The sequence below is a fragment of the Orbicella faveolata genome, unplaced genomic scaffold, assembly GCF_042242905.1.
Source record: "Orbicella faveolata isolate gen_17 unplaced genomic scaffold, um_ofav_v1 contig_36, whole genome shotgun sequence".
In the NCBI taxonomy this organism is placed as follows: Eukaryota; Metazoa; Cnidaria; class Anthozoa; order Scleractinia; family Merulinidae; genus Orbicella; species Orbicella faveolata.
In genome coordinates, this window is record NW_028301565.1 from 14,607,160 (window position 1) to 14,622,165 (window position 15,006).

The window sequence follows — 15,006 nt, forward strand, 5'->3', positions numbered from 1 at the left end:
TTCCTTTCTGAGAATTTCATCATTGTTTCATGTTGGATTTCATGGGCATACTAACTTACTGCTCTGTATTGCAAAGTTTGTTAAGTTTTCACCGTGTTATTCGTTACGTTTATCTACAAGAACCATATACCATTTGTCGTGTCACGCTCTTTCATAGTTTTGTGTGACTTTGGTGTGACTCATCAGGACTTACTCATTTCCTCGCATAGTAGTGACGCACGAAAACATTTCCTGGTTGAAAAGAAAAGATTTTAATCTTACTTTCAAAACATGTTTAGTAGCGTGATACTGGCTTTAGAAATTCTACCATAACATTTCTAACGTAATTTCCGGTGATGAAGAGTTCACACGTGACAACTTTGGCCAGTCTGTGGAAGGCCTTTGTGGTCTCTTTCACCTATTCGCAGTTCAGACCACGCTCGATTTCATCAATTTTAATTCTGTTTTCAACCTATTTGGGGTAAGACGGTACCAAAAATTAGCAAATGCGTCTGCTTGTCGTGAATTAATGTCATCCTGTATTCAGCCTCTCAAAGATATAAGTTCAAGGTTCCTTCCTTGTTCCCGGTTGGTCAAGATAGTGCTTTGGCATTGTGGACCTGGTGAAAATCGTCCGCGAAATCGAGAGGAATTTGGCCTGGTAAATTGACAGATCGAAGTACCTTTATCAATGGTCTGATTGACATACACTCTTTTTTATAAGAATATTGTTTTTCCTGCCAATGCTGAATATTCTTATTTTTCTGCGGATTTCAGGCTGAAAATATTCTTGCATGATATTTCTGTTTCGAATGTATTTGGTGTCTGGATGGTGTTAGAGTAATTTTGGAGCCACCTGCAAGCACTAAAACCTGATATCACGTCCGTAACTTCTTTGAGAAATCTTATTAGCATCGAACATAAGGCTAGTGCTGTTTTCATTGGTTTTTGGCTAGTTTTGCTGTTTGAAAAGAAGAACTTTATACCGTTTAGTTAACTGAAAACATATGATTGCATTTGTATTTACAAATTTTCAATACTCAAAATTATACTCTTTTCAAAATCTCCCCTCAGGCGTATTCTTAAGATATCCTTAAAATTTCTCAAATTTCAGCGCCTCGATATTCTTATGAAATATATTCTTATAAAGAAGAGTGTATATAAGACAGTCATGTAATACTTGCCCAAAATACATGGCGAGCCTTTTTTGGTATTCAGGTTTTCTAGCCTTTCCTCGGCCATTCTAAAGCTCAGCCAAATAAGGGTTTAGGTCAGAATTATTACCAAAACATTACCAATTGAGCGCCAGGGACGCACTGGGGAATATAACGAATATTGGACCGAGGGTGTGAGCAATTATCCCCAGTACGGCTCGAGCAAGCCACAGGTTAGTAAGTAGTTTGTTGTATCAGGGCACTCGGGCTAAAATACTTGGCTTATGACCGTTTCCACGGAAACTTTCCTGATGGTGAAATTCCGAAAAAGAAAGAACCAATCAAGACTAGGTACCTTGCCATAAAATAAAATGCATTATTTCTCCGTTACAACCTCTATATATCATGATTAAGATTTCCAATTATCGTATCGTTTCCGAATAGGGCCTGAGGGTTAATAAGTTCGACTCTTCCAGTCCGACATAATTTTCTTTCCCTATTATTAGTTATAGTAACTGGACCGAGTGGAGGACGATTCAGGGAGCAATCACGCGAGTAATTTCAAAATCGGACGAGCGCGAAGCGCGAGGCCGATTTGAAATTACAAGCACGATTCAGTAGTCCCTGAATTGTACGACACGAGTTCCAGTTACTAATTAATCGTATCTATAACAAATTTTGGAATTAAAAATGTCTTTTGAGAACTTCTTTTGAGCGAAAACGTATGTAGTGCGTTTCATAAGTTTTGAAAACTGTAGGAAACATTGCAAAGAAAGCCATTAAAGCGCGGGCAATTGACGTGCGAATCACGTGGGTATCCAATTACAGGTGTCCAATTGCAAAAAGTTCAAATTGGATACCTGTAATTGGACACCCACGTGATCGCGCGCCGACTACGTGGCAAATTGGTGCGCGGAGAACCAATCACGATCGAGAATTTTGTTATAGATACGATTAACAGCAATAGGCCATGGGAAAACCGAAGTACACTGTGACGTATGCCATCACATGCATAGAACGCTGGTGCAGTCTGTGACCGATTAATCAATAAAGGACAATAGCAAGACAATGCTGTGATTTGATTCTCATTATGACTTTTATTTCAGCAAAGAAATACAGTGCTCATGATTTAACGTACTGGTTAATCCATTCTCTGAACACGGCAACTCGAGCAAAGACCGTGAACATGCGTTGTGCATTACAGTCTGTTGAGCCCCAGCTCACTGCTCCCTGGAGTACCCAGAATCCATCGGAATCCTTGCAAACAAAAGGGCCTCCACTGTCTCCATGACAACCACCAAGTCGAGTGCCCGGAACGCCAGCGCAAAGCATCTGTCTTGTTATGCCATAACCGTCTATAAAAACAAAAACGGACGAAACGGAAATTAGGTCATCCGAGCATATGTCTTGAAGTTTAAAATTTAGCAGTCCCCGTCAAGCACGTCTAGTACCGGTGTCCGTGCACCATACTCGAAAAGATGACTCGAGAACCGAATACACTGAAGAAAATGGTAGTGGCTCGAGGAATCGATCTGTCACTAGTATTAACATACATACGTCATTGAGTACGTAACTACTGAACGTTTCATTCTATAACTATAATCTCACAAGTCAAAATGTTGGTTCAGACAACCTCCAGATACCTTGCTCATCGATCTTCGCTACCTATTTTCCTGACAGTGCATTAATGTTTTCAGAAAATATATATTTTTTTAATCACCATTATAAAAAAAGTGACTCACTTTTCCTTTTGCAATCAGATTCTGATACTGGAGATATTTTAGCTTGTTGAAGTGTGTGATGAGAGCTACCAGGATGCCTGATTTTACCCCAGCCTGCAAAAGGAAAAGGGAAAAGTCCGTTAATTACATGAACGTGACTCACAATAGACGCTTTAAATGTTTATCTAGCCTGCGTACTAAGCAAGCGTTCCAGCACGAAGAGCTTTTTCGGCATTCTGGTTCCGCGCAAATTGCAGCGAGAGCACAAAATTCGCCGAAGCAGTGGTTAGTTTATCTGTTTTTTTTTTAACACAACACGAATGATCGAAGTCAGACACTCTAGAAGATAATTAAACGAACGCTATTATGGCGAGTCGGACTTGGAAAAGTTCAAAGCCAAATCAAAAAGTGTATTGGTATCAATGAAAACCTAAGTACGATACTCGGTCTATCTTATTAGTCTTTATTTATTAAAAAAAAAAATAAGAAAAAGCTACACTATTGCAGTGAAGTTTATCAAGAGTTACGTATGAAAGACGGGTACCTGTCACTCTGAACAAGTTTTACCGGCTGGATAGCACTATCTAACAATTGAACAACTGTGCCCAGACTACCAGGTTTTTACTGCCATGCAAAATACGATTCGTAAGAAAACTGCATCAGACCTGAAATACGAACAAAAAGACTGACCAGTGATGTAACAAGTTGTTCCCGGTGGAACAATATAGTTTGCTTCTGGAAGACATGCCGGTGATACGCGGTCATTGATTTTCGCTGCTCGAGAAAGTTTGATCAAAGCTATGTCGTTGTTGATCCGTCTGCTGTCATATGAAGGATGTTTGATGACCCTTGAAGCGCCGATATTTTGTTCCGTTCCCTCGTTTCTGTACCGGTTATGATCTCCAAGTCGGAGCACATAATTTGAGGGGTTCCTGCCGAAAACAAAACTAAATGAATAGAACTTCAGCGAAAGGGGAAAAAACACTTTCAATATGGAATTCAATTTTACAAAGACCGAGAACTATTCCCGAAAAGATTAACGGTAAGTACTAGAGTCATGGGAAAATTTTACTGAGGAAATCAGAATGTCACGATCGTCGATACAAGGTCCGTCAAGTGGGTTACGTCTAGACTGCGTGTCCTAGTATTTCAACGAAAATAAAATAAACTAATACCAATTGTTTACAACAATGGCCTTAAAGAGCTGAATTCAAAACAACTGCTCCACATAGAGACTCGCTATTTCTAACTGATACAATAGAGCGCTGTGGACCCCTCTCAATGACCATAAAAAGTTTCAAGTGCTGCACTCTTGGTTAAATCGCCCCCTTTTTTGTTTCTTTTCCGTTTGGGAACGAATCGGCACGTATATCAAGTAACATTAGAGGACCCTTCTACCTCCTTTACTTAGCTCTATATAGGTGGAAGGAAGCAGTTAGTATCCACTTCAACGTCGCGGTGGCCTCATGGTTAGTGCGCTAGCCTCCGGATCGAGCGGTTCGGGTTCGTGTGTGTTGGGTTCTTGGGTAAGACACATAATTCTCACAGTGCCTCTCTCGACTGTATAAATGGGTACTGGCGAATTTAATGCTGGGGTGGGGGTAACCCTGCGATGGACTAGCATTCCGTCTAGGGGGGAATAGAAATACTCCTAGTCGCTTCATGCTACTGAAACTGGAGATAAACGCCGGCCTGTTGGGCCACCTGGCTCGTATACAGACTTTACCTACCTACCTACTACTTCTATGTAGGTATAGACTGCGGGAGTATAGATTCCCCGAGCACGCTGTCTTCCAATAAGTAGCAGGCACCATAGGAGCGGGGAGGGGTACGATACTCCACACAGACTGGGTCTAATAGTTTGGAATTTTTCACTAAAATACAACTCACAGGGTTGAAATACAATGCGCGGCCGTAACAACCCACTCTGGTGTTATCAACGTTCCTCCACAGAAAAATCCTCCACGACTGGTATGCAAGCCAACCTTGAAAAAAGAAAACAAAATAAAGCAAGTTAGGATAAAAAGACAATTCACTGAAAAACACAGTCATGTATAATATAAAACACGAAAGACCGTGTTTGACCACATCTCAAACAACAAGAAGCGAGTTGAAAATACGACGCGTAGCGGAGCATTTTTACGAAATTAGGGGTGTTTGGTAATGTGGTCAAACATTGTCTGGAGTGTTTGATATATCCTCTCAATCAAAGCTAAAACTAAGAAGAAAACGGAGAAATAAAATCGTAAGGATCTGTGCTAATAAAGATCAAATACAAATGTATCTAAACGCCGTTACGGCCATGATTTCCTTTGTTTAAACCTGATGAATTATTAATGAGTTTGAGAAGATTAGTTCACAAACCTGCCACGGCCAGGCACCAGGTTTAGCATCGTCTCCCCCAATCACTCGGCTGTTACCAAGTGAGGAAACACCGCAGGAACCTGGGAAACGATGATAGAAAGCTAAATCGTTCATATCTCTACCATTTTTAACAAATTTTTCTAGGCAAAAAGTTTCCCTCAAGTTAAATAGGCCACATTCGTGTTCTCGGTCTTGGACTGGAACTAGCTTGTAATGGAGGCTCAGGCGGGGGAATATCATTAAAAAGAGATTTATGTCATTTACATTTGAAAAGACTCCGCACATTAGACTAAGTTGCAAGCTCGTTCCAGTTCTATACCGAGAGCACGAATATGATCTCTTTATCAGCCATATTTTTTGAAGTGCAGTCATTTTCAATGCCAAATAGGACTAACGTCTCGCAAAGAAAGGAAACCGTTTATTTTGCTAGATTTAATACACAGGTGAAGATAAAAGTACAGGAGGACGTTTTTCCTTCCTCTTTTTCTTTCAAAAATGCGATGTTCTTGATTGATTAATTAGATTTCGTAAATCATTTACAGTCCGAATTTGTTAATAGCCACACGCATGTCAGGAGTACCTGGGGGATTAAGAAAAGTGTTTACAGACCTGAAGGTGGAGGAGGGGGTGGCGGCGCGTCCGTGTCTGGTGGAGGCGGAGTCGGTGGCATTTCAGTGCTTGGTGGAGGTGGGGGCGGCGGCACATCGGTATCTGGAGGCGGTGGTGGAGGGGGATTAGTGCTCGGTACTGGGGTTCCTGAATGAGTAAAAAGAGTATAGATTTTAGCGTGAGTAATGGCCTATGATCTCTTTCTCTTTAAATATTACAATTATTTTAATTAATTCATAAGGATATATTCTGTTCCGCTGTAAGTTTCCATTCTGTTTGTGTCTTTATATGTGTGAGTGTGTGTGTAAGTGTGTTACCGACCGATAACTGTATAAATAATCTATGTAACTTAATGTCTGCCCATTCTTTTTAGCCCTTATGGTTATTTTGGGCAGGCAGTATTCTATACTAATTTAATGTTTATTGTAATTATTTTATAAATTGTGAGTACAAATAAATGGTTGTTGTTGTTGTTGTTGTTCCATTCCTCGTTTACTTAGGTAGTATGTATTCAAAAAGGTATTTCAGCATTTTATTACTGTTACCTTCTCCACATAGTTTGCAACTCTTCCTGCATCTCTCTCTCACAATCTTCATCCTGTCGCAATCTCCACGTGGAACGTGGTAGCTACAATACCTTCCTGTGTCACGACAGTTACCTAAAAAATACATCGATAAAAAAAGATTATAAATGCCTATATTTAAGTGTAAGTGAACTCAACCATGCTTAGTAGGGACAGTGTAAATAATTGAAATATATATATTACAACTTAAATAAAACTATTTATAATTAAATCCCAGTTGATGGGAATATGTCCAGTGGTTCCTTAGTAAGTCCAGCTGAGGAGCTGATCTCGGAACTGCCGATAGCAAATGGAGTTAGGGGAAAGATGCAGAATTTGAGCCAGTGACCCCACATGTCAAATCTAGTGCCCTAAACAACTAGACCACAATGCCCGGTAAAATCAGTCAATCAGTCAGTCCGTCAGTCAGTCCGTCAGTCCGTCAGTCCGTCAGTCCGTTAGTCCGTCAGTCCGTCAGTCCGTCAGTTAGTCAGTCAATCAGTCAGTCAGCCAGTCAGCCAAACAGTCAGTTAGTAAGACAATCAGTTAGTCAGTCAGTCAATCAGTCAGTCAATCAGTCAGTCAGTCAGTCAGTCCGTCCGCCGTCCGTCCGCCCATCCGTCCGTCAGTCGAGTCATTAGGGACCTTAAGCACCGACGACGACGAGCCCAGAGGACGACGACCGGAAGTAAAATTTCACCTTACCGCGCTACTGCGCATGCTAGACTCGTCGTCCACGTAAAGCTTAGGACGTCAAAACGTCAGGTTTGCCGTCCCGAGCGAACGTGAGTAAGTATTAATCTATTAACGCTGTGTTTCAGGCAGAAAATGTATATCAAACTATTGAAATGAAAGTTGGTCATTTATTTAACCTCTTAGCTTTGTATCAACTAGATTTTACGGCGAGTTTGGTGTAGAAATCGTTGGTAATAACCTTATTTTGTCGGCGATTTGTCCGTTGTTGAATTTGCTTGTCAGCGAAACTAGGAAATTAAATGAATTCAGAAATTGAAAAATGACTCTGTATTTCATTTCTTCTGGTTCCTATCTACATGTAGGCTTTCGCTTATGTTTTTAGGATAGAATTTTATACCGTGAAGGTCGTTTTAGATAATATCGGGCGAAAATTCGGCATCATTCATCTCTTCGAGTGAAAACCTGTTATGTTCTTCGTATGAGAAATCGGGATTTTTCGACATCAATTCCTCACGTAGGACTGAAAATGTGTTGTCATCGATAGTACCGTTTTCGTAGCTCAAGAGAAACAGGTCTTGGAGCTCGCGAAAGGAAGACATGACAAAATTTTTCGATGGTTTTAGGTCCATGTTTACAAGAACTCAGCTCTGTTTACATGTACTCGCACTTCGTTTTCACGCCGTGAACGACGTCCTCGACCCAGTCCTACAACAATTTTACTCGTCGTCGTCGTCCCATTCGTCGTCGGTGCTTAAGGTCCCTATTCAGTCCGTCCGTCTGTCCGTAAAAGTAACGAATGCAAGCTTTTTCACGACAGTTATTTTTGAAGCTGACAAAACATCATCTATAGTGTTGCTGGATATCTATTCATTAGTTTGGTAAGTTAAAAACACGCAAACCTGTAGGGGGCTTTGTAGGAGGGGGAGGATTAGGTCCACCGTCACCTCCACCCCCAGAACATTTGTACAACAGATTCATTTGTCGGATGTCGATTTTGCTTAGGTACCGGCGGTTTCCAAGTGTAACCTGCCAAATGTAAGAATGAATTTGGTAATTGCCAGCTTATTTGAAGGTTGGGAGTACAAGTGTTACCTGGCAAGACCCTTATGCCAGTCTGGTGTTCCAGTGAATGAAAGAGAACCGCAGGCTGACATTATTTATTTACTCGAAAATAGATTCAAATCAAAAGTGTCAGAACTACTTCAGTTCAAATTCGATATCCAGTTGACATGCACCACTTTAAAACCTTTTGATTCGTTTTTCTGCACTCCTTTTGTTCTTATGGCTAGGGCCAATCATTAACAACCTTGTAAACATCGTAGGTCGCCGCCCATCGATATTTCACGTTTACAACTTATAGTATATTAGCATGTGCCAAACAGAAATGTTAGCTAGTTTACTAATTTGCGGTTTCTCCTGATTCGTGGGAGGTCGTGTTGTACTTCACTTGGGTCTCAGATTGGAAAGCTGAACTATGGTTAAGGGAGCGAAGGGGGCATATGTTGAAGTATATCTTTTAATGAACGATGTAGGACGTTCTAATTAATGGTATTTCTCAAAATTATAGTTTAAAGGAGCTAAGTCAGGCTATTTTAGGTCATTTTGTTTAATTGTGTTAATTATGAGCTCTAAACGTCAAATTGGCAGAGCAAAGGTCTTTCATTTGCAAAATCACGGCCACATAACAACTGAGAATGATTTTCCAGCTGTGTAAATGACATCTCGATATAAACTGATATAAATTTGAAAAAAGGTGGGCCGACGTTTTTCAAATTTACCCAAATGCAATCCATTTTAATCCTCTCCAGTTTTGTCCATCCATGTCCCTTCTTGGCTTTCCTGTGTTTTGTTTGAGATCTTCTATAGTTTTGAGCCGTTTTTGTGATATTTTAGTTCATTCTATGACCATTTGATCAATTCCGAAATTGCCTAAAATTAGGTGACCTAGCCCCTCTACTTAAGCAGAACAGTTTCAAAAAGGCAAGAGTAAAACAACGAAGACCAAACCGAAGGTTAAGATTAGGAAAGACGGAAACAGATTATGAACCGAGAGTGTCTGAGATAACAGTGAAAGATCAGAACACTGGAAACGACCAGAGGTTTGCAAATGCCCTGGAATAGACTGGTGACGCCCTGGAATAGACTGGTGACACCCTGGAATAGACTGGTGACACCCTGCAATAGACTGGTGACACCCTGGAATAGACTGGTGACACCCTGGAATAGACTGGTGACGCCCTGGAATAGACTGGTGACGCCTTGGACAAACCAGAGAGCCTTAATATTCTTTTTGGAATCACGCCAAGGAACCATTTTTTTGTAGCATTTTGGGAACTTTGTATAAGCCGTGTTCTGCTGAACTAACCCCTTGTTGCTTTGGAACAATCGTCGGTCGCCCATTTCTGCTGAAGGCTCTTGAGTCATAATGCATCACACTACCATAGTCATATGGAGTTCCCAAGGAATCGATGGTTGAACGGCCGTATTTGTTGAAATTGTACTCCATACCTGCAAAATAGTTAATTTCTTAACTTGGCTAGGAACACATCAACGGTTAATGATGACAGAGACGTTAATGTATAATGTGGTGTTTCGCGCTGGTAGACTTAGTAGATCATACGACAGCAAGAATCGCAAACTCTACAAGCGGTTTTAGATCGCTTTTGAGTTTCTAACCAAAAAAAATGTAAAGCCTGTTTAGGGTTGGTTTTTCTCATTGTCCTTCAACATGCAAGAATGCTAAGAGAACTGAACCGGAGTAGGAGTTATTGCTCTTACATCTCTTTGAATAACTGTGTATTTTATATTTGCCAGTTTTATATACATTGTCGACTTGAACTTTTCACCAAACACGTTAGCAGTTCCCACACCTGAAATGCACTGGGTACGACATGGGAATTTGTTGCCCTGCAATTGTTGGATAGATAGATTATTTTCTTTTCTACACGGCCAACAGGGTTTTTTGCTGTTTTGGTATCTCTATAATGTGTAAAAAGGTATTCTAAGAAAAAAAAAATGGATTCCAACATCTTAACGCCCAAAGATCTAACTTTAAAGTTCCCCAGCCACGCCCAATGAAGTTGACCGTGAGTCAGTGCAAAAAGAGTCTGGGTTTCTGAATGGGCAGTGACGTCAAGTCAGGAATTGCCAAATCATGCTAGTTCAGGTCACTGTTGTTTCAGTTGTGGTTAAGAGTTTTCGTTGACAAAAAGCAAACAAACCGAAGTTGGTGAAACAATGCGGACGTCAATCAAGCAAAATAAAAACAGGAAACTTTGAGATGTTCCTGAAGTGACGTCATTTATCACCAATCTTTCATTACGCGGTCAACGTCATTGGGCGTGGTCGAAGCGGGAAATTTAAAGCTTCATTTCATGGCAAAAATGCACCGGAATTAATTTTTCCTTTGGTTTGAATACATTTTTAGATGTTATAGAGATACCAAAACCACAAAAACCATGTTGACCTTATAGACACTTTAAGATAGATCAATAGATGCATAGTTTCTTTTTGAAAAATTTAAAATAGGCCAAATACTGTGTGGAGGCTTTTAAATGGTAACAATTTTTGTCAGGGCATAAAAGGGTCATAAAAAGACTTCTTTTGTACTTAGAAATATTAAAATCAGGCTGACAAAACAAAAACAAAGCCATCTTGGCATAACTTAGAGATGAGTTCAAATGGCATTATCGTTGCTGTACCTCGTTGAATGTTCTGTCGATAAATGATGACGTAATCATCTCTGTCAGGCCTGGATTGTTCGTGGTAAAACCCAAGTGCGTGACCTAGATAACATAAAGAAAGCAAACAACAAGGGCAAACATTTTAAATCGAAGAAGTCTAGAACTAAGCATTGACTAAAAAGAGGTCAAGTTATGCTGTTTCAATATGGTCGTTTTCATATATCACAAAAATACATTTATGTTCAAGTCCTTTAACTTCTAGTCTCGGGAGCAGATTCACATCCACTCCATTGCTAAACATCGGCGATTACCAAGCAATTCAAAGAATAACAACCCACTGACGACGGGGATATTAGCCTCATCAAACCGGAGAACGCCAAAGGAGGTTTTCCTGTTACAAGCTATGTGAGACCATGCAACTTTGTTTAAAAAAAAAAACCCTCATCCAAATCTGAACACGTGCCATCACATGATAAAATAGCACACCAGCTAGTTTGCAGGTATTCCACATAAATTACAATTAAAAGTAAATATTATAATCTACTATGAGTAAAACTTTTAAAAAAGTATGAGTCAGGATCAAAAAATACCATCTAAAATAATTACACTATGCTAAAAAGTAAAAACGTTGATCATATGTACAATCAAAAGGCCCCAAAGATCAATTTTCTTGACACTGTTTTTGAAGGCCTCAGAAGTTTTAAAAGCTCTGTGTGAATCTGATAGCAGATTCTACAACCTTAGTTCTATGTAACGCCACGATTTCAGCCCGTAGGTTGTGGTGTTGACCTTGGGCAGTTCAAGTGAGTGCGTTTTAGTCTATCACCAAATTAATATTATAACCAGTTTCGACCTAGCCCAGGCCTAAACTAGAGCAGGTAAAGCATCGTCCATTCCGAAAGGCTTAGTTATATGGCATCGACCGTCTACGAAAGGGAAATCAGCCTCGGTGAAGAGTGACCTCTTTTGCTCAAATAAACACTCTGTAAACTTGCATCGGAGGAGATGGTTGTCTCCGGTCCCACATTCGTATTATGGTGCAGGAAAGGATTCACGCATGCAGCCGATAAAACTTACCAATCTCGTGAGCCACAATTCCATTAGTCCAACATCCTGAGGCAAGTGTGATAGCCTGCCTTCGTCCTGTCTGCCCTACCATTGATGAGCACCTACAAAGAATCATGACAAATAATTTTAAAATTTGACCCCAGTATGATGTCAAATCGCCTTTGCATTGTTTGTGTTGATTTGATATCTACGATTCTAAAAAATCTTACGTTACTCCACCAGTCAAGCATTCGTCAATTTTCCTTCTTTATTCTTAGTCTTTTTGTGATATTCATGTCGGTGGTTTAGTCATGACAATGAAAGTAGACCTACCCTCCTCCAGTTTGAAAATTGGCATAACTTCTTTCGTTCCCCCTTCTTTCTCTGAACCTAATACAGGTGTTGTCAGACCACATTTTCATTCCAGCTCGAATAGCGTTCATTGCTCGAGAACTCCTACCTGTGCAGGAAAAGACGAAAAGAAACATGGTCACCAGTTTCATTCTGCTAAAGGAATTTTGTATCTTGAATGCTTTTACAAATTAGTTAAAATTTTTCTAGCTCCAATTATGTGAAGTATTAAGGTTTTCATATGGAGCATCGTCTTTGTTTCCGTAGGTCGGGTCAGCACAAGGGTGCTTGACTGAATTTGATTTTCTTTGAAAACTAGAAGTCAAGTAGCCTCCGACAATAAAAAAAACATTCGCACAGAATTGCTCGATCCATTTTTTATATTGTTCAGCAGCTTTCCTAAGGATTTCAAAGCGATGTGCTGTGAAACCATCAGGCCCAACAGTTAAGATGCTAACAGGTTCGCTCGATCGATTTTTTAACAAACTTTTTTTTCATTTAATTCGAGTTTGCTAAAAGTGACTTTTTACGATATTATGTGGGTCAGTTTTGCGAAGTACGAATGAAGTACCTTCCAATACGAAGGAAATCTCAAAATATTAACTACACCTAAAAGCAACGCCAGAAAGGTGATAAGCCACCAATTACGGAGGAGGGGTAAGAACTGTGCTTTTTTAAAAAATGTCGAATTTATAACTTACGCAAACTACTGGAAATTTCATAGACCAAAACTCCTCCTCTCCACAAGCCCCTTCTGATCGAGCCCCGAGAAGCTGGTGCGTCCACGTCCTGACCTGCTTCCGCAGCCGCCCTTTGTTCATGAGTCAGGATCATGTCGCCTTCAAACAGATTGGAATCTCCAAGTCCTCTGTTCTCTAAGTATAACAAAGCAAGTATCTTTTTCTGCCCAACGTGCTAAAGTTTTTTACCCGATCGTCTGCCAGTCGTAAGCGTAAAGTAAGTGGATGCTGGAATCGTATTTACAGTGGAGGATGAATCGAATAGGTTGAAATACAAGCTAAGAACAGGAAAGCTGTGAAATACTGCCTTGAATTAATAATTGAACGAAAAAAATGAAACAAAACAACACCAAATATAACAAAATTGGAGAAGACAAATATAATTACCAAAACTGCAGAATTCGTGCGAACTGGTGATTAGTGTAAACGGTGTAGAACGTTTTCTTACGAATACCGCAATTTAGTGAGTGGGTTAGAGGCTAAGCTCTGAGCATATTGACATTGATGTGACATGATTTACGGTAACACAATAAAGGTAAAGGCGATGTCCGCTCTCTGGTCACACACCTATACCGAAGCTTGTCCCAGTTACAGACAGGAATAATTATTTTATTTTAATTATTTTTTAAAATTATTTTTAATATTGTTTCGATTGTACTATTTCTTTCTTTTTCTAAAATTTTAATTTTTGAGGGCCATTAGGTTATCAGTTTTAATACTGTCAAATGTTACCCTCGTAAAATAAAGTCTTACCTACCTACCTACCTACCCCATTCAGTTTAACCCAACATTTTGTCGTGTTTCCTTAACAGTTTCTACCGTTTCTAAATGGGAACGATCGCACTATAAGAATAAAGTGAATGCAGAACGCATCACACCAGCCTTGCTGACCAGCCCACAATCGCGGAACGCTCCATTCACAACCCAGCATGTTAACTGTTAGGTGACGGCCGCGCCTCCCTCATTGCAGTACAATACTAGCCATTAACTTAGTCGTTCATACCTTCTGGGTTATAACTCAAGACCCTACCCAAACACGCAACAACAATGAACAGAAACATTTTCACAGCGAAGTGAAGACCAATTGACTGTCTTTATTTTATATCACATGAAGCACTTTAAACCCAAACACCTGCCTTTATTTTGTTAGCACAGACGCGGAAGACCTTGTTTCAGGAGGAAAAGCTGAAAAAATCACTTCTGCTAGAAACAATGGGAAACGTGATGCAATACAAATAGAATATGCACGCTATTTACTGAGAAGGGAGCGGTTATTTACAAACGATGTGAAACATGAGCTCAGCTTTATCAAAAATACCCTTATACGTGAAACTTCCAGCTTCCTTGAAATTAGTTTGGACATTGCAAAAACAACTCCGACAATCGTTTCTTCAATTTACCCTGTATTACCTTGTATTCGCAGACGGTTTTGTTTATGATCGTTTGTCCTTTTATTCCTGCAAGGGGACATATGAACTCACAATAGGTCTGCTCCAAATTTGTGAGGCTTTTCATGGCACAGGTCTTAGAGGATGGCTCCGGTCGAATAAAGCAAAGTAAAATCGCGTTTTAGCCCTAAATACGTGAATTTTCAGGCCTTTTTGCAGTAGCATCTTTCAGGCGTTTAGTTAGTGGGGCGCAGCACAAAACGCGAAAAAAATAGCGTGGCGCAGGAAGGCGTTCGTTGGCGGCTTGCTCCTCGCACCAAGCCTCACGCTCCTTTTTTTCGATTAGCTCACCGTTTTTGTTTTTTTTTTTTTTGCACTGAAACCCAATTGACTGAACGTTTGCTGGAAGAAACTAATTTGTAATTGCTTTATTTGCCAACTGCCCACTTATTCCGCGATTATTTATCGAATCATATTCGTGTGCTGCTGAAACAATGGAAGCTATGCAATTTCTCCTCTCGGAAATAAGGAGTTCAATTATGATGTTTTTTATTTTATTTGGACTAGGCCATGTTATAAAGGTCCAGAAGTTTTTGTTGGCGTACGAACAAACCTTGACATAAAAGTGCATAAAAAGTAGCCTTGCGTCTGCATTCCCCACGTACGAGATGATAGGGTTTGAGGGGGTTAATTCATTACGTTTTTTCTTAG

General features: G+C 40.1%; 1 protein-coding gene across 1 annotated transcript; it reads right to left on the minus strand.

The window, feature by feature from the left end:
• Window positions 1-2,210: 2,210 nt before the first annotated feature.
• Window positions 2,211-14,581, minus strand: LOC110064089 (uncharacterized). The gene is made up of 14 exons (XM_020771095.2): window positions 13,911-14,581; window positions 12,869-13,042; window positions 12,150-12,276; window positions 11,847-11,938; window positions 10,788-10,871; window positions 9,452-9,594; window positions 7,986-8,112; window positions 6,373-6,486; window positions 5,828-5,974; window positions 5,219-5,298; window positions 4,745-4,839; window positions 3,545-3,786; window positions 2,876-2,968; window positions 2,211-2,488 (listed from the first exon to the last, which is right to left on the minus strand). Exons 1-14 carry the CDS (start codon window positions 13,966-13,968, stop codon window positions 2,256-2,258), a joined length of 1,809 nt encoding a protein of 602 aa, XP_020626754.2. The 5' UTR covers window positions 13,969-14,581; the 3' UTR covers window positions 2,211-2,255.
• Between the last annotated feature and the right edge of the window lie 425 nt (window positions 14,582-15,006).